This window comes from Astyanax mexicanus, chromosome 2 (genome assembly GCF_023375975.1).
Source record: "Astyanax mexicanus isolate ESR-SI-001 chromosome 2, AstMex3_surface, whole genome shotgun sequence".
In the NCBI taxonomy this organism is placed as follows: Eukaryota; Metazoa; Chordata; class Actinopteri; order Characiformes; family Acestrorhamphidae; genus Astyanax; species Astyanax mexicanus.
In genome coordinates this window covers 51,131,155-51,157,168 of record NC_064409.1, presented here as the reverse complement: position 1 = coordinate 51,157,168, position 26,014 = coordinate 51,131,155, and the positions used below count along the sequence as shown (strand labels likewise).

Here is a 26,014-nt window from a genome sequence, read left to right as displayed (position 1 = left end):
GAATCGGTCTGACCGATGCATTGTAAAGAACCGATTCGCAGTGAGTCGTTCACGAGTCGGACATAGCTACTGCTTTGGCCGCAGCAGCAGCAGCAGCAGCGTCCGTGGCGGCTGCCGCTGCAGCACGACGGTTGCTTTTCTGTCCACCGCGTTCCAGCAGGCTCGCGCTGCGGGTTTAGTGCAGTAGGGAGGAGCGCGGTCTCGGCTCATGCTCCATCCGGCTGCTCGGCTGAAGGAGAGGGTAACTGGTCGCGGTCCGCCGCCGCTATGCGCACCACCCGGAGAGCTGCTGCTGCTCCTCTCTGAGATGAGGCCTACATGTTAAAGCTCGCTCCCCCCTCCTGCTCCTCCACCACCACCACCTCCTCCTCCTTCTCCCCGCGAGAAATCTCACCGTGATGGCTGATGATCAACAACAACCTGGGCAGCTGCAGCAGAGTCCCGTGTCCGGCCTGGGCTCTCTCTCCACCGCGGTGCCTGGTCTGCAAGGCCCCGAGGCGACCGCGCTGCAGTACAACAAGATCAAGAATTCAATCTGGTAACTAAGAAGGCAGCGCTCGAAACCGGTGTTCTGTCGAGTTATGCTACCCGTCGATTTGTGCTTTTTACTTGCACTGCGCATGCGCTGACCCACATTTTCAGAAACGTTTTCATGTGTTTTTCATGACAGTTTTGTGGTTTCCTTGTGTACATAAATTAGTTAAATACGTTGAGACCACTGTTATTATTTGCTTGAGTGTTGCAAAAGTGTAAATAGCTAATAATAATAATACAACTATAAGTATTTTTTTAATTATATATTATTATTATTATTACCTCTAGCTAATATTTATTTACCCTCATACAGAAATGATTTAGGCTATCGAAATATACTACTTTAGTTAAAATCGTAATTGTTCTAAGTATGCTTTTATAAATATATATATATTTTTACCTTTAAACATGATAGCTACACTGGGGTAGCACGGTTTGACATGGTAGCACAACTCGTCAGAACACCTGCTAGTGGCAGAAGGCAGCGCTCGAAACTGGTGTTCTGTCGAGTTGTGCTTCCTACCGGCACTGCGCATGCGCTGACCCACATTTTCAGAAACGTTTTTGTGTTTTTCATGACAATTTTGTGTTTTCCTTGTGTACCACTGTGAGACCACTGTTATTATTTGCTTGAGTGTTGCAAAAGTGTAAATGGCTAATAATAATAATAATACAACAGTGATGATATGTATTTTTTTTATTATTTATCACCTCTAGCTAATACATTACCCTGATACAGAAATTATTCAGGCTACTTAAGTTAGACTTCTAATTCTAGTTGTTCAAATTGTGCTTTTTAAAATATATATATTTTTACCTTTAAATATTGTAGCTACACTGGGGTAGCAAGGTTTGACATGGTAGCACAACTCGTCAGAACACCTGCTAGTGGCTTAGCCAGCTATCTAGCTTAACCTATCTAGCTGCTTAGCTAAGCTAGCTAATTGGTTAGCTAACCGCCCGCCAGGTGAGAAGGTGTTGCTGACATATGAGCGGCTTCAGCGTTTAGTTCTCGATAACTGCGCTTGTCCGTCTCGGGTTCGCGGGGTCCTGCCCGCCTGGTGTCTGTCGGTTGCTAGGGGTTGTAGCTAATGAGGGCGAGCTGCCTGTACAGCAGAGCTGCTGCTGTTTTGACAGGGCTGCGCTGCACTGGAGCACCAAACCACGCCATTTAGCGGTCACTGCGCTTTAACCTCCACCGCCTGGACAGATACGGGGTTCAGACAGCTAGGTTAAACTAGGTGGAGGTAACTAACGCTAGCTAACGTTAGTCAGCTAACGCGCTAGCCAGCCAGCAGCTCTCGCTGAGCTCGATGAAATGATGGTTAGCTGGAGCTGTATGAACACTGAAACTGCACTAAAGGACAAATATGTAATTTATTTTCTGTAATGACTCTGACTGTAATCAGAAATGAAGGAAACCTGCTAGGTTTGCCAAATTCAAGCACTGGCATATCTGTGCACAGACAGCAGAGCTTCAGCCAGTAGCTTATGTTGTTTAACCCCTTAACAGGCCAGGATTTTTGCCAATTGTCTGCCTGACATTACACCCCTAAATCTTGAGGATTTCTATTCAGGCATGTTTCATGTTTGATAAGGAACGTTACTTTAAAGCATAATTGTAATTGAAATATAAAATATATAAGTAAAACCGCTAATGTCAATATAATGAATAAAATCATAAAATTGTCTCTTTCCTGAACTTCATTTTAAAATCAATATTTTCCTGAATACAAATCAAACAGTTCATGTCCTCCAAACCTTTAGTTTCTTTATGTTTGTCTAGTTTTTACGTCTATTTGCAGAAATTGGGTTGATTCTTGGGGTCCAGCTCAAGTGTTCGGTTGGAGGTTTCAAATCGGAAAAGCACCTGTATACGGGACAAGACAGGTTAAGGGGTTAAATTGGGATCTTTAACGAGTAGAAATCTGTTTGTGTTGATTCTCTAATCTGCCCACTGCCCATTCCCCAGTCCTAATTTCAGACCACAGGGACTGTGCACCAGTTGTGAATAAGTTTAAGCGTAGGCTAGTTCTAATCTGGTTAAGTGTTTACTTAATTCAGATTCACGCATTATCAATCAGAACACACGTTGCACCACACTAGCTAATATATATAGTCACTGTTCAATGAAAAACAAGTATTTTCGTTTTTAGTTTACTACATAACATACAGTTTAATACATTACATTTCTTAATGAACAGACCAATAGAAATATTTCAAAATGACCTGAAATGTACTCTTTACATTGTCTTTAAAGTAGCTGTTTTGGAGATACTTGTTTTTCATTGGACAGTCATGATATGTAGGAGCTAGTAGCTCCTAAGTATTTACACCTAGCCCTAAGCACCTAAGCAGGAGTAAGTTGTAACCAAACCAATGGAAACAATACATGGCTTGTTTTCTTTTTTTGCCACCAGGTGACATGCTGTTAAGGGCATGATAATCATTTACATTGTTTTTCCCAGAAATAATTAAAACATCTTAAAACATGTTTCACTATGATCTGAGGATTACCAGTTCATATCCCGATTATTATTTTTGCTATAAGCAGCTGAAGTCTGATAGCACAGTAATGCTACATCCACCACAGTTTGAAAAGAGGTGGTGGCTGGCTTCACATGTCAGAGGTGGCATGTGGTAGTCTTTAACCTCCTGACAACGGGGGAATTGCGAGTGGGTGGGATAATCGGATAAAAAAAAAGCAATAATAAAAACATCTCTGCTGGTTGGCAACCTTATTTCCATGGCAACATGTCATGCCATGTCATACCATGCCATGTTATACATTTGTTTTTCTCATTTAAAAGCGACAATCGGTATCTCCGTAAATGACTTAGTTATTACTACATAAAAGACAAAACATACAGATTTGTGGTGCAAACAGATTTAGAAAAAGGATCATTTGAAACTAATTAGTAGTGACTAGTAATATATATAACTTAAGAAGGAACGTTGGTGCAGCCCAGCCGAGCACAATAGCAGACAAATGCTATGCTGCAGCCTCGGCATCTTTTTAAATCCTCAGTAACGTGAATAATATTGACAAAGCTTTTGATAAATTAGAGCCCAGAAGGACTACAAGACTAATGCAGAGCTGGGTAGCAAATTTTCTCCCTAACAGGTAGCTAAATACTGAGCTGAATTATCTGTTAAACTGAACAGTATGTGATCAGGATATTGTGTAGCTAAAGTCCAACTCCAGAGTGCATATTTTTGAAGCAGGTGAGCCTTTTCAGCCTATCAATATTACCTTTGGCTAATGCAGCCATTGGTCAAGCTAGAACGGTAGCTATCGATTGATAGTGTTGTTTAAAATCCACCCAGTGTGGTTTATAATGATCAAAGAGTGAAATTCCACAGTATATATTAGCTGGCCAATTTCTAGAATATTCGTCACTTGCCTTTGCAAAAGTTCTTAAACTCCTCTAGCATTCATTCATGTTCAGTGTCCTCCACCTGGCAATCCATGTAAGCTTTGCGTTACATGAGGAAGAGGGTGTGGGGCAGACTCTCAATCTCTCTACAGTGTTTTGAAGTTGTATAGCCATTATTGGAGTAGCCATTTTACATGCATGCTGTTGTTTCGGATTTGTTGTTCCTGTGCTTTACATGGCTGTAGCTATTTTTTTATGTAGCTAGCTACCATGCTCAGTCACTTCACAGCTGTAAAAGACATGTTGTCCTATGCTGCCCTCCAAGCCATATTCAACCTAAAATTATATTATTCAAAATAAAGCATTGTTTGCACTGCCTCATGACTGCCTGAGGGTATTAAATGCTTCACTGTATGCCTTACTGTCTGCAGTTTACCAGTCAAACAAGAGCTGTAAGAAAAAATGCACCTGCTTGCCTCAGCTGAGCTGCTGCTATGTAATTAAGTCGTAAATAAGAGGACGTGGTGAGGACATTGTAGTGTGAACCAACAGTGATTCTGTCCAAACCCTTCAGTCATGCCATCTTTTATAACCCAGCAGGCATAGGACATCAGTATCGGAAAGTGTTGACAGTAGACAGACATTAAATTTGGAACCAAACGTGAATTTTGGTTGAAAATTAAAAATGAATTGATGTCAAAATCCAGTGTAGGGTTGACTCCCACCTCCAGTGTTGGACAGATGTTGAATTTTGATTATAAATAAAATTCAGTTGATGTCCATGGCTTAGCATCCACCTTTAACTTTTAATAGATTTAGAATTTTTTGTTGGAAATACAAATTGAGTGGATGGTTGGTATTCAGCATCAACATGATGTTGGCTTGAGAGGTTTGGAAAATGTAAAATGTTGGTTACTTACATCAAAATATCAATATCCAGTGTCATCAGTTTTCTTCGAGAAATTTATGTTGGCCTTTCGTTGTATCTGTGTCACTCAACTCCCACATCCAATGCTTAACCAAATGACAATATTGATGTTTGTGGCTAGGTGGAGTTACTTTCTATGCTTAAAATAAAAAAAAACATATTTGTTTTGCTAACAAAACTGTTTATATTCACCTTGTCCTTCTTCTCTCTCTTTCAGCAAATCTGTACAATCAAAAGTGGACAGCATTTTGGTAAGTGACTTATATTTAATTTTGCACATAATGCACACATTGGAATTCATTTCTTGTAAGGCAAGAGGAAGGGGCAAGTTGTCAGTCTTGGTTCGATTCGATTCTTGATTTTCTTTTTTCCTTTTTTTTTTACAGCAGAGAGGCCCATACCAGGTTTAGATTAGTCTATGGTCAGTCATTTGTTTGATTCATCAAATTTACAGTATCTTATTTCAGAAGGTGGGCTTGATATAAGTGATGCAAAGTGATACAATTGATCTATAATACACCACATTAGGCACTAATGGTCAAATTTAAATAATTTAATTTAGATATAAATGTAATGCCATCTAGTGGCTTTTTTTGGTAGCAGCATTGTGCACAATTAAAACAGCAATGTGCAACGTAACAAAAAAAAACAAAAACAGGAACGGTCATGTACAAAATAATAGAACAATTAGAGCCTTAAAAAACTGAACACTATCCTACTATAAAAGTTAAACATAAAAAAATAAGACTCGGTCCCTGAGAATGACAATTTTTTTTCTTTAACAAAGATATATTATTAACTTTATCTGAGAGAAAGATGCTCCTTAAGGTACCAAAACTATTAACATATTTAAGGCTAGACAAAACAACTGTTATTTTTATATTTTCAAGTTTTTCTTTAAGAAGATGAGAATGTCCACATTCTCTGGAGAAAGGGCTGCTCTTTGAGCAGTCACAATGTCTGTGGCATCGACTACAGTATGCTGCGCCATTTGCGTAGCGTGCGTGTGCTTGCGTAGCTTAGAGGGAGGGATTGTTGATCCTCTTTTTGACTTCGAGGCTCGAGACCATGACATAATTTTGATCGATTTCGATGAAAAATTCCTACTTAATATCATTACTTAAATTAATATCATTACATCATACACATATTATTAGCATTTCCTAGTATATGTTTAAGTACATATCTTGCAATTTTCATTATTCCGCATTTAGAAGTGTAACAATATTCAAAGTTTCGTTCTGTTTCCACCAGGGTCCAAAAATGGTTTGGTATAGGCCATTGTAGTTTTCAAAAGAGTAAAATGTAAACAGTGACCATACACCCTTATACAATCTACACAATAACATTAGAAGGAGTGTTTTACTGAGGCTGTATTTAAATAGTCAAAGCCTAAGTTCAACCCTCTCAAAATAAAAACAGAAGATGTAGGTGGGTCTTCCAGCTTCTGTGTGACCCATGCCACATAAAAATGCAAGTGCACCCGAAACACTTTTAAAACAGATACATAAATCGGAACAGTTCAACTACTTTAGGAGGAGGACACATTTGAATCCGTTAATTTGTGAAAAAGTAGAATAACTTTATCGACAGTCAGAGTGGAAACGCACAATACATGCACAATCTAGACTTGAAATTGTGACACTGTCAAAGTGTCAAAGTGACACTGAGTGCGTCAGTTTCTATATTGTTTAGTAACTAAATTATTGTAGATTACCATTTGAAATAGATTGCATAGAACAAGATTGAGTCACACCCTAGTGTTGCACATGATAATGACTATAATCAGACTCAGATGTGACTTATATTCGACAGTCATAACATGTAACATATCATAACTGATAACAAACTAGGATTAATCTAAGGTTGTAATTCTAAGGAGTTGCATATGCTTAGCAAACTTTTAGATATTATGTATTTAAATTCCGATAATTAGCTTTTTTTGTTTGTGACCTTTTGCCATTTGCCATTTGATTTATTTTACTCTGAATGTAACTGCTGCTGCATTTAAGGGAATGAAACAGCTCTGTGACATTGCTAGCTTGATTGCTAACTAAAGGCATATTGCTTGAAATGAGACACATCTTGTTTTACTTTCCCTGTGGGATTACTGATGTAAACTAGTTAAAGGTTACTTGGGTTTATATAAATCGATATCAGATAATTTAAATTAAGATCGGTTTAAATTGAAAAATCAATTTCTTAAACCAGTCCCTAATATTATTGCACAGAATAGCTTAAAACAAATTAATATTTTTTAACAAGCACTGGGTCTGCATAGGTATGTTAAAGAGACGTGCATATAATACGTACACTTATTGCAATAACTCGTCTTTGAATTATTATGTTACATGTAAATAGATTTTCGGTGTGAGGTTTACCGTAAAGATGCAGATATATGTTGGACAATATGCTTTCAGTAAGGGTTTTTTTAAATCCTTAAATGTACTGCAGTTATCCATAAGATTCTCCTGGGTACTTTGAAAGATACCTTACATTTACAAATAATATATAACACTTTTACACTAAGGAAAATGATAATAAATAAAACACATTTATGTTGACTTTTATTTACTTGTAAACAGTATAAACCCAAGATAATTCGTGTTTCATCTGCTCAGATTCAGTTCATGTGTTAATGTATATAGATTCCTGCATTTCAGGCATGCAATACGTTCCAAAAAAAGTTTTGAAACAATAAAATGGCTAGTAACAAGGTTAAAAAAGCAATGAAATGGGGTTAAAGCGTAAACTGAACACCCCTGCTCTCCACTTTCTCAGCGGTGTTTGGTGCAGTTACATTGACAAATGCCATTTAAAACTGTACTGTGCAAAACTCATGTTAACCATATATCCAGAAGTGGCATCAACTTTTCTGGGCTTAGACGTCCTGGATGGACCATTGCAGGGAAAATAGGGATGCACCGATATCACTTTTTTCCTTTTGATTTAGATACCGATAACAGCTTTTCGATCTATCTGCCAATATCGAGTACAAATATCAATAGCTCTAATTTAACTACACAATAGGTGCCCATAACATTTCATTGTTTATAGATTTTTTTTCTGGAAAATGCAATATACTTTGTCCCAGATAATATATACAATAAGCTTGAAAGAAAAGCATGTACTGTTTGAGTAACTGCATGTTTAAAAAGCAGAGCTTGTAAAATACATTCAGTAAATTAACTCTATTAGCTTACCATCATTCAAAGACAGCAATTATCATTATTAGCAACAGCTTTTACCCTTAATTAATTAATGTTTAAATATTTTTAATTAATAGAGCTCTAATGCACACACCCACACATACATATGCATAGCCAATAACAGTATTTTGGTATAGGTGCTCTGTATTTGTGATACCAATACTGCTCGTAAGTGCCAGAGCTGGCATCAGTAACAGTGCAAGAGTAGTGGGAACCTATTGTGATCAGATCTGGCCCAGATCCTTTTTTGTAGTAAATGATAGCTTGTGCCCTGAAATCAAGAGGTTTACTGGTGATAGCCAAGATCTGGGATTTAGTGTAGGCTTTCCAGTAGTTGTAGTAGTTTATGTTTATTGACCGTTTTTTAGATTCTGATTTTTTAGTTTTTAGTTTAGTTTCCTTAGCATTGTGTGTTTGTGTACATATTTAGTCTATATGTAATTTTTCCTACGCTATTCACGAGCATTATGTGTGTTTGTGTACATATATAGTCTATATGTAATCTTTCCTATTCTATTCGCGTCACTCTTTCAGATACTTAGTCAACAGTAGCTGCACTGAGCTGTCTGATTTGGCGGAACTGAAGTCAATGCAAAGCAGTTAAAGACAAGTTGATTGGCACATTTTTGCATTATTATTGTGCTACTAATAAAGTTTTAATGATTCAGATGTAGTTTTAGTTTCATCAAAAAACAGGCTTCTTCTTTTATTGTTTATATAAAGTTACTCATTATAATACTTCAGTTGTAGTGTATCACCACAACTGATATTGGTTGGGGAAATGAGTAAGCAGGTTTTCCAGTGTAATGTGGTTAAAAATAGGGCTGTGAAGAAATGAATGTTCGTTCGTGAAGCCTGTGATTTGTCAGTAATGTAACCAAACATTCATCAGAAACATCTGAAATGAGTCAGTGTTCACACACCACACGTCATTTTTGTTTCTTTATTTTTTCCCTTTTTTTGTTGTTGGAACGCAGAAACATTATAATGATGGATTTGTGGTGTTTCTTTCTGTTTAGAGGCTTTTACTAGGCTTCTCCCAGATATTCCAACCACCACTAAATATTTTACCCAATAAAAGCATAGTTATGGAGCCCTGGCCACAAACCAGTGCTAGGATTTAATTTTATATTTGACATAGTGTCGACATAATGGTTTATTGTAAAGCAAGGGTATTACAAAATTTTAACATTAGCATTAGGGGTGTGTCATAGTATATCACACATAATATATTGTGATATATTGTGATTATAGCAGTATTCTGTCTTAAATGCATTATTTATGTTAAGTGATTTTTTTATAATTTTGTTTGTAGTATTTAAATGCTTATATTTTTTACATTTTTTACAACATTATTATTAGTCAATTACTGTTGTTTTAGAAAATGGACAAAAGTTTGTCTTAATGATAAACACTTTTAATTGACTGTAGTCCAGGAGTTTTTGTACAGTTTTACCTAATTGTTGAACCTTCTATAATAAGGCAGTTTATTCATTTATTTATGCTTAGACACAGTAGTCATTTTTTGTTGGTTTATTTGTCTTTTTGGGGTGGGTCTGCACAATGTTTTTGAGATATACAGCTCTGGAAAAAATTAAGACCACTTCAGTTTCTGAATCAGTGTCTCTGATTATGATATTTATAGGTATATGTTTGAGTAAAATAAACATTGTTCTATTCTATAAACTACAAATTCCAAATTAAAAAATGTGATTTAGAGCATTAATTTGCAGAAAATGAGAAATGGATGAAATAACAAAAAAGATGCAGAGCTTTCAGACCCCAAATAATGCAAAGAAAACAAGTTCATATTCATAAACTCGATATATTGCCATTAATTCTCTACAATACTTCACAACACCTTTGTTACTGAAGAGGTTTGTCTAAATGATTAATAATTAAATACCAGGAATTATGGATTTATTGGTGTTAGTTTCACAGAATTTGACAACCAACAGTCTTCACTGCAGGTTTACCCTATTCATTTAACTAACGCCACCATGTGGAGCAATGAAGCAGTGAATCTAGTCAAATTGGGTGGTAAATCATGGGGAGATTAAAGCGCCTGTGTCTTAATATAAATATGAATATTTGACACCATAAAAACAATGCAATATATTTCAATAACAGTATTTTTTTTGCACCCATAATATATTTTGTAGCCCTAGTTCAGGGTGACCGGTGCAGTAAAGATTGTTGATGTACATTTTTTCTGTTTTCTGATTTTTGTTCCTTCTGTGACAGTGATTGCAGAAACAAGTCTAGTTCTAACGAAAGGGTTGCCGTAAGGTAACTGGTGCATCCTTTATAGATACCATCTTATCAAAGCTAGTGGTAAAAGACCGCTATCAGGAAACCTGTAGGAGTAGGCTATAGAACTTTTTTAAGAAGATTAGCAATAACTGATTAAGTACAAATACATAGTACAAGCAACATCTATAATTTGATTTCTAGTACATACACTGCATGTTGGGTAAAGCACAGGATTCAATATAGCACTATATAGTGACAACATAGAACAATGCAGACAGTAAAGATGCATACCTTATTTAAAAACTTTCCATGTACATTTTCTTTTTCCTGTTACAAATGTAATTTAACAGTTTGCAAACTAGCAGCAATCAGGTTTCCCATAATTTTACAGACACAAGACTTTTGTGTTACATCATTTGTTTTAATGACTTTTATGTTGATACGGTCTGTTTGTATTAGTGATTTTTAAAGTAAAACTGTAATCTGTTCTGATATTTATGAACTTGCGCAGTTAAGAGTACACAAGCTTCCTCAATCGCTCCTAGTTACTGCAAGAAATAACATGTATAACAATGCTATTACTAACTATTAAAGTTGTTGTTGACAAATTTGAATGATTATTTTAGATTAGTAAACATTGCATCCATAAACTTCAGTGTGTAGTAGTTGACCTTATTTATTTATAACAACATATTGAGGATCAAACTTGAAAGTGAAAACGTGCAAACCCCTTTGTCTGTTACTGCTTACACTGAGAATTTCTTTGGGGGCTGACATCTGTGTTTAAATCATCACAGACAAACAGCAATAAACTCCGCATAATTCATACAGTACGTTACATCCCAAATGGCATAGCTTACAATTCCGAGTTTAGTCCTGAGACTTGCCACAGATGTTTAATATTATAGAATGTTCACCACTGCTCACGATGTCAGCACATTTTGCCACGTGGTATAAAATAAATTAGGTGTATGATTTATGATCACAGTATTAGGTGTGTTATGCCAAAACCATGGATTCTTTTTTGCCCGTAAAACCTTTTATCAGCAACCCCAAAACAAGGTTAATATAGTAGAGTGCTGGGTATTTTTACTTGTTTTATAATATATTTTACACTTTATTTGATGGCAATGTAAAGAAATACCAAAAAAGCTTTACCTGATTGGTGACCACAGTGTGCGTGATGGGTGGAAGTTAAAAGGAACGGATGGCAGCAACCTTTCAAGAATTTTTTTTTATTAGCTTATCATAGCCCCTCTATCACCCAACAATAGCATGACAGTAGCATTAGCAGTAGAAACTGCCATGAGGCTTTTATGCAGGCCAATGGGAAGTTGCAGGGACTGATATTAGTTAAAACCAAAACTATACAAAAATGACAGAAGTTAAAACAACGCAACAGTCTATTTCCATGCCTTGAGCCTGTGCCATTAAAATAGCGACAGAGGTAATTAATATACCCAGACTGATGGGCATGGTGGTCTGGAAGTGAGGTGAGTTCAGGTAAATTTCAGCATACACTACAATTGCACCACTGACTGATTAAAAACCGGACAACAGTCAACAGTCAGATGTCTGTACCTATCTTAGCTATGCAGGTTTCCCCCCCACGTACACATCCACTGGTCGCACACATGCATGCACTTGCACAAACACAACTTTCACATCAATAATAAAAAAAATACAAAATAAAGTTGCTGTTCCTGTAAATGATCTTCTTGTGCACCCTTGAAGCATGAACACACAGGTCAGTTTTCTTCACTAAGAAGCGCTGCGCCATTAAAATACCAATCTGAAAAGTGTGCACTGATTGGTTTATTTACAAAAACACCTATTGATTAAGAGATTTAGTACATGTCTTTTGCATGTCTTGAGCTGAGCCAGGTGTACTTTTTGCATCTTCAGGATAGCACAGACACACTTGACACACACTAAATCAAGCTGTGTGGGAGAAGACTCGCCTATGGATCACTAAACGTATTTCTTTCAAAAATATAATACTACAAAAAAATTAATATTAAAGTTTTATGTAGTATGCTATATAATAACAGTTTTAAACATTCAGTCGAAACAAAAAATGAATTTTTTCTACTTGGTAAACTATATTAACTTACAAAAACTTAGATTTTGTATAAAATAATACAAAAATAAATATATAACATAAATATAAATATATAAAATAAAACAAAGTCAGTTAAGCTTTTTAACTGTACGACCCCTTTTTAGAATACAAAAATAAAAAAAGACTTTTTTTTTTATTTACTTACATAAAAATTATGGCAATGTTGTTATTGTGTACACCAGGTTTAATGACCTTTAATGAATGTTTAATTTATAAAGGCTTTAATAAGAACATTCTGTTTTTTTTCTAAACCCAATAGGCCTGAAGCAGGTAGGCAGCTTCACTATGTAACCTGTTGCATCTTATGTGTAGTCGGTGGATACAATGGTGGATGTCTTGATGTGCTGTAGCCCTTTATAACAGGACATACACAAACAGCACCTCACTATAATAGAGGGATAATTGCCTGTTCAGTGTCTGTAATGGGGGTGGGCTTTCTTGTTGTGTGTCTGATTCAGATCAAAGCTCTGTCAGAGATTCGTGTGGTATCCTGGTGAGCTCAGAGCTGTTCTGCATGTTTCCTCCTTCTTCAGTCTTCGTATGAAAGCGTGTAACTGAATCAGCTGTTAAACTGTAATTATGCGACGGGGGAAGCGAGTAATCCTGTCAGAGGTCACAGATTTTGGACAGACTGTTGAATTGTTTATTTTTTATTTACTGTTCATTGGCTGACAAGTCTCACCCCATTCATGAGTGGTGGTTTCCCCTAGCAACAAAGAGGCAAATAGAATAGGAAGAGGTGAAATGAATTCATTCTCACAAGCCAATTGAAAGCGAGCAGGGGCGGAGCCCACGCTGAAAAGATGTGTTGCCAGTTTGTCAGCATTGACATGCATGCTTACTGTCAGGGTTTACATGGCAACCAGCTACGAGTAGAGGAGGATTTTCAGGTTTGCTGATGTTGGTCACCGGCAGACACTTCAGTGCCATGTTCACTGATGGTGGCTGGAAGAGTTAAAGCTCTTCCTTCTGACTCCTCAAAGCTACCCATACAAAATGTTAGAAAGCTTAATGGTTCGGCGTATAAAGTGCTTTCTATACTCATTTTTATATGCCTAACTACAGTCAGTCTACAGTCTTATGTGCCACACTAATGATGAATCAAGGGCAAAAAGCTGCGTGTTTTAGTAGAAAGGCCTGAAATATGATGATACTGTTGTAACTTTATGAAAAGGGTTGTTGAAAATGTGTCAATCACTCCATATTTATGTGGATTAAATTTGTATCAGTATTTCAGATTATGTCATGGTATAAGGTAATATGCATGTTTGTAAATAAGATAAAACAATATTTCCAACATTGTACCTTATTGTTAATTAATGTTGTAAAGTGTATCTATACTATATAAAATATAAAAGTGCTACAAATGGTTTTTAAGCAATTCCATACCTCTTCATTTACTTTTTTATAAGGCCATTTGCTGGGTTTTGTATTCAAACTTTTTAAAAAGATATGTAGATTGTTATGAAGTTATGACATTTCTGAAGAAAATTGCTTTTTTCCATTTAGAACAGTTTTGTAAAAAACTTATGTACTATATGTCAAGTATGATCAGACCAGAGGCATCTGCAGCTTAATATTTTACTGTTTATTTAAGAAACAATTTTCTGTTGTCCTTTTTCTCATTTTGATTGAAACAAAATATTATCTTTTGCACCAGCATAACCATTTTTGCAATATTCGGGTGTTTTTCAAATTTTTCCATTTAGACTTTTTATGCTTATGGTCCCAATGTTTAAAAAAAAATTATAAACAGAAAAACCCAGTATTTTGTGTGCTTGTGCTGTTTTATTCATGTATCACTTTCTGTCTTTCTTTTTTATGCAGCAAGATGTTGAGAAGTTTACAGATATTGAAAAACTCTACCTCTACCTTAAGTTGCCTTCTGGTCCTAGCAGTGGAAATGACAAAAGGTATGTTCACTATTCATGTTCATCCTATTGTAATTTAATTTGGCACATTTTCATTTCATTACGTTTTCTTTTGTTGTCATTTTTAGTTTTGGTTGTTCATTTGCTCATTTAGTTCATCTTATGCCATTTTACACATATACCACTGACTCCACCATTGACTGCTACTGATATGTTTGGTATTCATCCTCTACATGCAATTGCAGCTTCATATAAAAAAATAAAACTTCGGTAGAAAATAAAGTACGTCTTGTTTTATAATGTATGCTTTTGTGTTTACCATTTCCCCTGTTGTTCTTGTGCATTTTCCATAATCCTATAGTCTACATAAACTATCATGCCTCTAAAAAGCAGTATTTTCGCAAATTTCTGGCACTGCAATACCCAGCATCCTGTGTTTTGTCATTTGTTTCCCCATATCTATTCATCACTCCAACCCCTAATTCTCAACATGATGTCCAATAGAACTGAAAATCAGAGGGGGTCTACAAGTCCTGCAACATGGTATTAAAATTTTACAACTCTATTTAAGGCAAAACATTATGTTACATATACAAACAACCTACAAACAAGAGAATAATCTGCACTGCTGGATTCTGGAAAACCATTCTTTTTATTGACTTTTTTTCCTTTCTAGTGACCAGAATTCCACATCGTCCAGCCGGACCCAACAGATGTATGCTTTCAACTGGATCAGAAATCACTTAGAGGAGCATCCTGAGACCTCACTGCCAAAACAAGAGGTGTATGATGAGTACAAGTGAGTGTGATTGCTTGCCAGATTAAACAGCTTTTAAGCATTGCGTATCTGCTAATACACTTAAAATTAGTCTTGCTGCCTTATCACCAGGATTTCTGTTATTGATGAGTGTATTTTGAGCCATAAATATTTTTAAATTGAGTAGTCTTTGCCTAAACTTACATGGCGTATGTTTGGAAATATGTATTTTATGTTCATACAGTAGGTATCGTGGCCTAAATCAAATGTTCTTGCCAAATCTGATGTTTATGCTATTTTTTTAATGTGCCGTATTAGTTATTTTACGTTACTAAAATCACAAACAGAAGCAAGAGAGTAATGCTATACATAAAGTATTTGTTTTACCTGTGCCAGAAACACAGGAGCTATCAAGGAGTTTGTTTATCACTGAATAATAGGGCCTTTTTACAGTGAGCTCAAATACATCCTCAGTCACAGACACTTCTTTGGTTTGCATCCTTAGTTTCTTTAAGCTTGATGCTATAGCCTCATACTTCTGCTATTTCTTCAGAAATTTCTAAATGGTTGCTTTATGTGCCTACCAATTTAGTTTGAACACAGACACTATCCCATATGTTTAAGATATATTTCCTCCCTATCCTGGCACTCAAACCCTCCCTCACTGCTGTCATTCTTTTACACCTCCTCTACAAATATCTTGATGTGAAATCACACAAATTCTAATCTGTCTGTTCAATCTAGAGTTGCATTGCTGGGTCAGATATATATTAGATTTCAATGTCAGATTAAGTGTATTGAAAAAAACTTTTATCTGCTGTGTGAACATAACCTTAGAGTTCATCGATTTGGAGCAACTTATTATAACATGATCAAAGTTTTCTGAAATGCTTAAAAGTATACTGTGATTTGTTACAGGAGCTATTGTGACAATCTTGGCTACCATCCTCTAAGTGCTGCTGATTTTGGAAAGATTATGAAAAATGTCTTTCCGAACATGAAGGCACGCCGCCTTGGAATGCGAGGAAAATCTAAATATCCTTTTGTTTGCAAATACATGGTTTATTTAAAATGCATTTGCTTGAGGTGTTCAGAATTTATGTTACGTATTATTTGTGTAGATCACATTTGGTTTCCAAATTAGGTCTTGTTATAAATGTTTAAAATTAGGTTTACCCATAATTATTTCAAAACGTTTTAAAACTTAACAGCTTCTCACATACTGTTATAGTGGACTGAGGAAGAAAGCCTTTGTGCATATGCCATCTTTGCCCAACCTGGACCTGCATAAATCAGGGGATGGGGTAAGTGTTCTTTGCCAACAGAGCGAAATTTATTTATTTATTTAGTACCCTAAAACACTCTTTTTATTGTACTGAAAACCTTTGAATACACCAATACACTATATTCAAAACGAAGCTGCACTAGTTCTGTTCAGGTCATCTGTGAAACTATATGCAGTAATTCTTATTGCTAAAAGTGTGCTAATAACTAATTAGTGAAACATAAATATCTTATGCACATTGAAGATGGACATTTGAGGTAATTTAGCTACAATCAGCAGGAATAACATACAGTCCAATCTGAAAAACAGTGACAACCGAATAGTTTGATAGCACTTATACCTTATACCTCCTGTTGCAGAATGTGGTTTGTCTGTGTAGTTTGCTTTCTCTGTATAGGTATAAAAATCAACTTAACATAACACGCATAACACACTAGATGTGAATCTCCCATTTATACATCCAGGCATGTTCTGTTATTATAAAGTTTAAAAAAGTTATGTTTAGTATTAGGCCATTGCAGGCAGCTTTTACCAGAGGTCTACAGATATCTACTAGGCATTTACTCAAGTGATGTTCTGCTATGCCTGCAAAGCAATCATTTTTGCTTCCTGCTTGTTTTAAGGGGCTTTTGTCTCCAGGCTGTGTTTACAGCCTAACAAGCTAGGAAACATCTGTTCATATGCTTATGTTCTTATTAAAGTAACCTTGTGTTTATGCAGACCTGTTTTTTTATTGATTGTTTCAGTGTGAGCTGTTGGAGCCAGCTGCTCAGTCTCCCAGTGCTGAAGATGAGATGCGTTCTGCAGCCTGCGGCCTAGTCTGTGAATGGGCCCAGAAAGTCCTGAGCCGTCAGTTTGACAGTGTGGAGGAGTTGGCACGATTTCTGCTCAACAGCCATTATATTGGCACCAAGTCCATGGCTGCCCTAACTGTTATGACTGGGACCCCAACAGGCAAGTAGTACAGTCTCATACAGTCACTACAATCTCTCAACAAAAAAAAAAAAAACTAAAGAGAAAGGAATGGGGTATGTCTCCATCCGCTTAACTTTACTATGACCCCTGGGAAGCTTATAAATACAAGGACAACAATGGTGTTAAAACACAGTCATGCAAATCCATCCAAAATATAAAATATATATTATTTATAATGCTGTACTTAAGCGGAGTGGCTTTACTGCTCCTTACAACCTGACTGGTAATATTCATACATAAGATGCACTGGATTATAAGGCTCACTGACATTTTTGGGAAAATTAAAGGATTTTAAATATGCCTTATAGTGTAAAAAATATGCTTTTTTTTATGGTCTAGGCACACACCCAAATAGCGAGCAGTAGAATTCTCCTTATTCTGTCACTGAGTGTTTGTTTTTTATTGGCCTCTGTGTTAACATTTTTGGTCATTTCATATAAAAGGGCTTATGGTTATCTTATTCAAAGCAAATACAGTCAGACCTAGACTACTGTTGTGAACCCTGATCATAAAGTGCTTGCTAGCTGTGCACTCCAGCAGTCTATTACATTACATTATTTTAGAGCATCCGCTTCAGTCTTCAAGTCTTCATAACTAAACCATTTTCCTGGGTGATGATGATCTGCTGTTGGTTTCTAGTCCACAAAATGGAAATAGTAGGTGTATGGAAGCTTGGTTGGAGTTTTACATTTAGCAAAAAGCTTTGTCTGTAATTTATGTAATTTATTTTAATGTCATTTATTTTTGCGAACCAACACCCTGTAGTTTTTAATAGTTTAAATGTGTAATTACTATTTAAGTTAAGGTGTATACATTTTTGAGCCATGTTAATTTCGTGAATAATTAATGTAATGTTTTGCTAATCTTATCAGGTGTAAAAACGCCCACTCCTGCATCTGCATTTGTGCCTACTGGTGAGGCCAATGCTTTCCAGCCCCAAGTGAAGACTCTCCCTTCACCCTCGGTTGATGCCAAGCAGCAGCTACAGCGAAAGATCCAGAAGAAACAGCAGGAGCAGAAACTCACATCTCCACTGCCCAGTGATGCCCAAGCTCGTAGAGCTGAAGCAGGCACACCAGGCCCTGGTTCCGGTATCACATCTGGAAGTCCTGCTTTGTTGTCCCCACAGCCCACGATAGGAATTGTAGTAGCGGCAGTGCCAAGTCCCATCACGGTAAATTCCTGTTTCATTAACTATTAGTGTGTTACATTTTAGTCATGATTCTAAGCTTTTGGTCATCTTCGGAAACTCCTTGCCACTTCATACGTCAGTGCGAGGTTGTGCCATTTTAAGTAAGAGAAGGGGGAAAAGACAAACGAAAAAAAAAAATCGTAGACTAACCAAAATAATGTGTATGTTTATTTTAAGCAAAATATATTTCACATTTGTAAGACTGTTCACTAATAATTTAGGTGATTAATTATTTGTTTTAAATGAAAGAACGCACCCTAAATTATTTATAACATTTGCAATGTCTGTTTGTGTCTATGTATGTATTTTCTTTCTGATCAAAATGTCTATTATATTTTAGCTAATGTTATTGCATAATGGTTGTTGTTGTTTTATTTTTTGCTCTATAGGTGCAAAGGAATCGACAGCTGATGACCTCCCCAAGTCCAGTGGCAGCAGCTGAAGGGAAAGTCCTACCAGTGAATTTCCAAGTGGTCACACAGCCTGTTAAGCAGTCCCCTAAAACTCCTCAGAATGTTCCTGCCAGTCCTGTTGGTGACAGGCTAGCCAGACACCGATACGCCCAGATCCTACCTAAACCCTCTGCCACAAGCGCCATCACTCTTCGATCACCCCCGACACTTCTCATCACTCACAACAGCCCCATCAAAACAGTGATGCCCACTCAGCACGTCAGCTCAGTGAATGTTGTCAAGATGACGGCTATATCATTAACACCTAACAGTAGCAGTGGCAGCAGCACACCAACACCCTTACGACCTGCCTCAGCTGGTGTAAGTAGCACTCTTTCCCATGAAGAGCCTAGCCAAAACCAGCAATCTCAGAATGGCAGCTCAGCCACTCTTCAGTCAGCTACAGCTGGAAGAGTTGGCCACCCTGCCACCACCATGATTTCCTCCACTACTGAAGTCAAAATGATTTGTGAAGCTACGAATGACAGTAACTTGTCTGCTGGTGTTGAAAAGCAGAGTACCGCACCCGGGACTATCACTGGGCTAAAGAACGAGAGGGCCACTAAATTTAGGGCTTCCAGTGAACCTTCTCTTCTTGTAAAGGCATCCCCAGTGCCTGAACGAGTCAGTAGGGCCAAAAGTGACTCTGCAACGCCTCCCAGTACAATCATAGGGGCAGCTGCCCCCTGCAGCAATAACAGCAGTGAAAGTACTTTGTATTTGACCGTAATGAATCAGAATGCAGATGTTGGATTGTCAACCAATGGTGCGTTTTCCCCCTCTGGCCAGTCACCAAAAAGTGCTGGTCTTGGTCCAAAAAGTCCTAGAAAGCGCTCTGCTTCTGTTCTTGAGACCCATGCAATTCCTGTTAAGAGGGTGTTTATATCTCAGCAACCTTTGGATGCCAGCAACCATCCTAAACCTGGTCTTATAATCGCTGCAAAGAAGATACAAAGGCCAGGAACTCCTGCAAGACCAGAAAGTGCTCCATGCAAAGTGACACTAAAACAGAGTAACTGCCTACCAACACAAATTTTAGCCCTTTCAGATACACCCATTGAAAACACCTCTCAGACTATTGTGACTCCTCAGAGCTCTTCACAGTCCAAGCACGGGGACACCTCTGCTGGAATTAGCCCTGCTGATATAGTCTCTTGTAATAGCACAGCATCTGATCAAGCTTTATTGCAACAAATTGTGAGCCACCAAGTCGCCACTGCCATTTCTCAGGAGGCATCTGCTGTGAGTGAGCTAAAGAGTTCCTTACAGGACTATTCTCTACAGCTACAGGCAGAACAAAAGCAGGTAACAGCTAGCCATCTTCCATTGATAGCCCAGACACCTGAAGCATCTACTCAGTTGACCCTCCAGCAGGATATTGTTGACTTTGATGGAGCTCAAGCGAGCATGGACTATTTCCCTTTTAATGATGATGACATGACTCAAGATAGTATAGTGGAAGAGCTGGTGCAGATGGAGGAGCAAATGAAGCTGAATAGCAGTCTGCAGCCATATCTTAGTTCTTTAGATATACCTTTACAAGGCCAGTCAGTTCCTCAAAGCACTATTCTTTCTCCCCACCAGACAGGTACGCAGTTCTACCACTCTGCACATAGCAGCACCACACCAGTCCACACTCCTACACCCACACCAACTCCGACACCAACCCCAACTCCAACCCCGACCTCGGAAATGTTGCCAGGTGGGCACAGTATAACAAGAGAGAGTCCGTGTTCTAGAATGGCTCCTATTACCCCAGTTGATGGTATTTTAGGTGGTCGACATACACCTATAAGCACTCCATTGTCCAACTGTAGTAGTAGTGTTCCACCAAGTCCAGTTGAGTGCCGCAATCCCTTTGCATTTACTCCTATTAATTCCAACATACCTGGTTACCATGATGGCAGTGTAGTATCTAGTAGCCCAGTTAAACCCATGCAGAGGCCCATGGCCACTCATCCAGACAAGGCTAAAATGGATTGGATCAACAATCGATATAACAGCACCTCAAGTTCCCCATCAATTTCAAACACGAATGCCATTAGCATCCTTCCTAGCTATCAGGATCTGGTTGAGGACCACTTCCGTAAACCCCACGCTTTTGCCATACCAGGGCAGTCATTTCAGTCCCAGTCAAGACACCAGGATGGACATTTGGGCAGATTGACAACTGTGTCACCTGTTCAGCAAGGCCAGCAAACAGTTGAAAACAAGCAGGAAAGCTTTGCGGTCCCAGCACCACTAGACAACAAAACAACATCTGGGAATGGAGGTGGAACTTTTAGGTGCCGTAGTGTCAGTCCTGCAGTACGGCAGCGCAATCTTAGTGGCACCACAGGGCAGAATAATCCTGCGCCAAGATCTGTTGTTTCACCTTTCAATTCCCCTTTGACCGCTGAGGTTCTTAGCATTCTCTCCAACAACCAGTCAGTGGTAAATGCCAACAGCATGGCCCAAAGGAGCCAGTCAGTACCGTTGAGCATCATGATGCAGTCTGAGATGTTGCCAATTGGCCACCAGGGCCAGCCGAGCAACAGTGCCAAAATCACCAGTGTGCTCCTCAGCAAGATGGATGCAGACGGGGACGACACAGTGCGTGGGTTGGGTGTCAACAACTTGCCTTCCAATTACACAGCGCGGATGAACCTCACCCAAATCCTGGAAACTACGCAGGCCTTTCCTGGAGGCACAGCCCATCAAACACAACAGATACCCGTCTGCTCAAGCCCTTCACCATTCGACTTCCAGAAGCCTGGTTTCCTTCTAACCACTGGGGGTGAACAGATTGCTTTCACCAGTGAGGCCCAAGCACAATCAGGCTCTACGCTGCAACAGCAAGAGCAACAGCTCCAACTACAGGATCAACAGCTGGAACTGCAAGATCAACAACTGTTGCAAGATTCACAGTTGCAACTCCAGGAACAAACGCTGCAGCTTCAAGATCCACAGTTGCAACTCCAGGAGCAAACGCTGCAACTGCAGGACCAACAGTTGCATCTCCAGGACCAACAGCTGGAATTACAAGACCAACAGTTGCAACTGCAGGACCAACAGTTGCAACTACAGGACCAACAACAGCTACAAGATGATCCGAACCTCAGTCAACAGCAACTGCTGCCTCAAACCTCACAACAGGATGAGGAGCAACAGCAGCAGGAGCAGCTGGACTTCAATAGCACTGTCAAGGATCTATTGGGGGAGGATGGACTCAACCCCAGCTCGCAGCTGGTTGGGCAGGTGGCATCAGAACTCAGCGCAGTCGCGTCAGACTTCTCCAGTGAAATCCGTTTGACCTCTGATCTTTCCGGTAGCATCAACGACCTGAACACTTTAGATCCCAATCTTCTGTTTGACCCGAGTCAGCAACAGGACCAATATGAAGACACCACACTGGAAGAGCTGAAGAACGACCCAATATTTCAGCAGATATGCAGCGACACTGTGAACTCTGCTGGATTTGACTGGTTGGAGAACAAAGACCAGCCAACAGTAGAAATGTTGGGTTAGGTTTCTTTTTCTATTCCTTTACTGTCATGGTTATTGCTGTTCGTCACTATTTATGTTTTTTTCATTGTTCATTTCTGTTTTTTATGACTCTCTTTATCTCTTTTATATATTTTAAAAAATGTGATTTAAGTTGTGTCACTGCAGCAACAATCTGGATCTATCAGTCAGTCCAGAGAGAAGTGCCAGCCTGACCTGAAGTGATCTTTACAGGCTTGCATCCCCCCCCCTGTTGTTACAGCCCATCTCGCTCTCCTCTCACTGAAGTTGATTTAAAGCATTTGGCAGCAATCAGGCATTTCTTTTCTTTATGGATCTATAACATAACGTAGGACTTATGTAGTAAGGGCTACACAATATTGATAAACAGCTGTCATTGCAATACATTTTCTTTTTGCAATATATATTGCAATATTAAACAGTACAACTTTCATTTTGAAAAGAGCTCAGCAGAAGTCAGTGATCCATTTCATCCAACATTTCATTATATTAGTTATGCACTTCATGCATTGAAGATTGGACAAATAAAATAATTTGAAAAGATATGATCTATATCCAAGTCATGGAAAAGTAGAACTTCTTTTGTTAGTGAATGTAAACATTTTTGTCTCAAGCATTTATTTGACATTTCACGCCCTGCAATGTGACTACTGTGCATGTGCACATTGTGATGATGATGCTGTAAAAATATATTGTGCAGCCCTAATTTGGATATTATTAACATATCCACAATTTTATTCACATATTTTTAACTTACTTCATTAGTCCAACTCAACATCCTGAATATTCCACAAATCCATGATTCCATAAATCAGTTAATGATGTGGAATGCAATATTTTAATAATGGACAATTAAGTTTTGATAAATTGCATAGGCTAAGAGTTTTGTCTTTGCATATAAGCTAATGAGTCAGACTGCTGAGGAATTCGCTTCACTTTCATTGTCACAAAGGACATTTATGATCACTTCTTCTTATTTGAACTAAATTGTCAGTCAAAGTAACATGCAATTTTAGGTGCTAATAGGTGCTGAATAAAACTCATTGGCATCTGCCGAAACACTTTTCGGTTATTGCTATGTTTTGCCTAATAAATAGTCAGTTAGTTTATTTAATAATAGGACATATTACTCGTACTGTTAAATAAAAGGATGACTGAGAGGAGTCCGGTCTTTGATATAACTACACTTTTTTAAAAAAGTGAAATATTACATGAGGGAGTCTGGTCTGCCTTATTTCCAAAGTCCAAGGCCTTATGTCATCTTTAGCAAGGCTTTAATGTATGGAATTTGAGGATTTTTAAACATCTTGCTGCACTTCAGACAGAGCTTGGCTGTTTGTCATTGTGAATTATTGTTTTTGATTTCCAAACACATTCCTTTAAATAATGCTTGCAAACTGTTGTCTCCACCATTTCCCCCATAGCTCTTCTCCACATGATTACGGCAGTAGACAGTAGTGAAATGGTATGGTTAAGAGTAGATATTCCATCTAAGGCTTGTGATCAAAAGTCCACCCTGGAGTGGTTGAGGGTTTAATGTGTTTCAGCCTTAAAATCCATACCAAAGAGAACTGGTAAAGAACAATACGTGATTGAGATCTGCTATCGCTGTCTCCATCTCCAAGTAACCATCATCACTAAATTGATCTGGTTGAATTTATTGGTGAATTGAACAGGGTTTTATGGTGCTCGAGTTCCTGGTGGGCTGATATTTGTGTATAGTATGTATATGGAAGACGTATCTGATGTACAGTTAATTATGGGTGGGAAGCATGTTGTCCAACATTACTTAATGAATTCATTAAAACTAAGGCTATTTGTAGTCATTCTATTAACACCACCTTTGTTTAAAAAAAAAGACATAGTCAAGATTTTAAAAAATCCATTTTATTAAATACACTGTACGGTGATTTAGATAGATCTGAAAGCCCTTGAGGGGAAAAAAAGTTAAGAAATCATAATGAATCTATAGTCAGCACGATATGCTGTGTGTTATGTTTTTGGCTTTATGTGTTGTGCTAGTAATGCTGTCTGTTTGGTCTCTAGCTTGCTGATGTGCCATTTTCCTTAAAAGAGTATATTGGTCTCTGCTTTGCAGATGTGATGTGTACATTGAGAGAGGAAAAAATAGCATGGTTTATATGAAAAAAGATGAATAATGATATATACAATGTTCATTTTATTGTGACAGTCAAATGTGTTGCGCAGAGAACCCTGGAGCGGCAGGCACTGGAATTTCAATGGTTCATGATTCAGCAAACTTCAGAAAGTTCACTTTATTGCACTAAAGAGTTTCCTTTTTTGTAAACCATGACTTTGTCAGAGATTCAAAGGACAAAGGGGAAGCAATTGAAGCTGGTAAAAAGCTGATTTTTTTTCAAAGGTAAATTACAAAAGGGGAATTACATATGACATGTCAGAAAATTACAATGAATTATTGCCTTGTGTAGCAATGTGCACTAATCTCAATGAGATACACATTTTACTCATTCTCATCCATGAGAATAAGAAAGATAAAAGCAAACAAAATTTAAGATAACATTATTAAAAGTGAATAAAAAGAGAACATGCTTCACTATGTTATTCAATGATTGTATGTGCGCATGTATGTTAAACTATCTATTGTAGTATACTTTGTGACCACTCCCTCCGCAAAAAAACTGAGGGCTGGTTGTGTTGACCAGATAGACGAGAAAAAATAATGTAGTTCTTCGGAATAAAAGCTATATGTGTGATGTTTGCTAAGTTAATATTGTTCTGTATGTTTTAGTTTATGAATATGTTCCCTTTTTCAGTACATGCATCTTTTGTTTTGCTTTTTTTTTCCTTTTTTATTTTTTATGAAAAAAAAAATGCCTTTGTGAAGAAAACTGTAAATATGTTTTTCTATGTTCCGGCATTTATCGAGGCACTGATTATTTACTTTTTTATGTTGGGAAGGAAAGATCTAATCCTTACTTTTTTGATACACAGAAGATTCATCAAACAGTAAGTCTAATGCTGTATTTCAGACTGGTCTGGTAGATACAAATGTGTTTATTCTTTCTGTCTCTTTGAAACAGTAGGACTGAACCCTTCTCTGTGCTGTCGTCTGGTGTACTGCTCAATGTACAGTAGCTTCTTAATATTGCAGAAGCGTTTTAGCGATGTTTCTTTCTTTTTTTCAATGGAAAGTACTCACAGGTGAGATTTTTTTAAGTGGTTTTAAAAGCCAATAAACATTTTTAAATAACACGTGTGTCCTGTTTTTCCGTCTTTGGTTTTAAAGCCACATGCTGGCCATAGTATGTTTTTTATTGAGTGGTTTACTGGCTAATGCTATAAATTGGAGACGTGCTGCCCTCTGTTGGTCATCAGTAGATGTGCATGTAAAAAAATAACAGGGTCTCATCAACTCTCACTATGTATCTCTTCCATTGTTTAAACCTCTTTACCTGCCAATTTAAAAAAAAAACTCTAGCTTGAAAGATCATTTGAAAGGTTTGCCATTGTGCCAACTACATTTTGACCCACTGAAATTTGCTAAAAGCTGAAAAGCTTTGTGGCAACCAAATT

The 26,014-nt window shown here is 37.7% G+C and overlaps 1 protein-coding gene across 1 annotated transcript; it reads left to right on the top strand.

The window, feature by feature from the left end:
• The first annotated feature begins 64 nt into the window (after positions 1-64).
• Positions 65-25,691, top strand: LOC103028957 (DNA-binding protein RFX7). The gene is made up of 10 exons (XM_049474502.1): positions 65-538; positions 5,057-5,090; positions 14,251-14,336; positions 14,799-14,837; positions 14,971-15,093; positions 15,970-16,089; positions 16,274-16,355; positions 17,083-17,290; positions 18,184-18,485; positions 18,893-25,691. Exons 1-10 carry the CDS (start codon positions 399-401, stop codon positions 22,460-22,462), a joined length of 4,704 nt encoding a protein of 1,567 aa, XP_049330459.1. The 5' UTR covers positions 65-398; the 3' UTR covers positions 22,463-25,691.
• Positions 25,692-26,014: the final 323 nt, after the last annotated feature.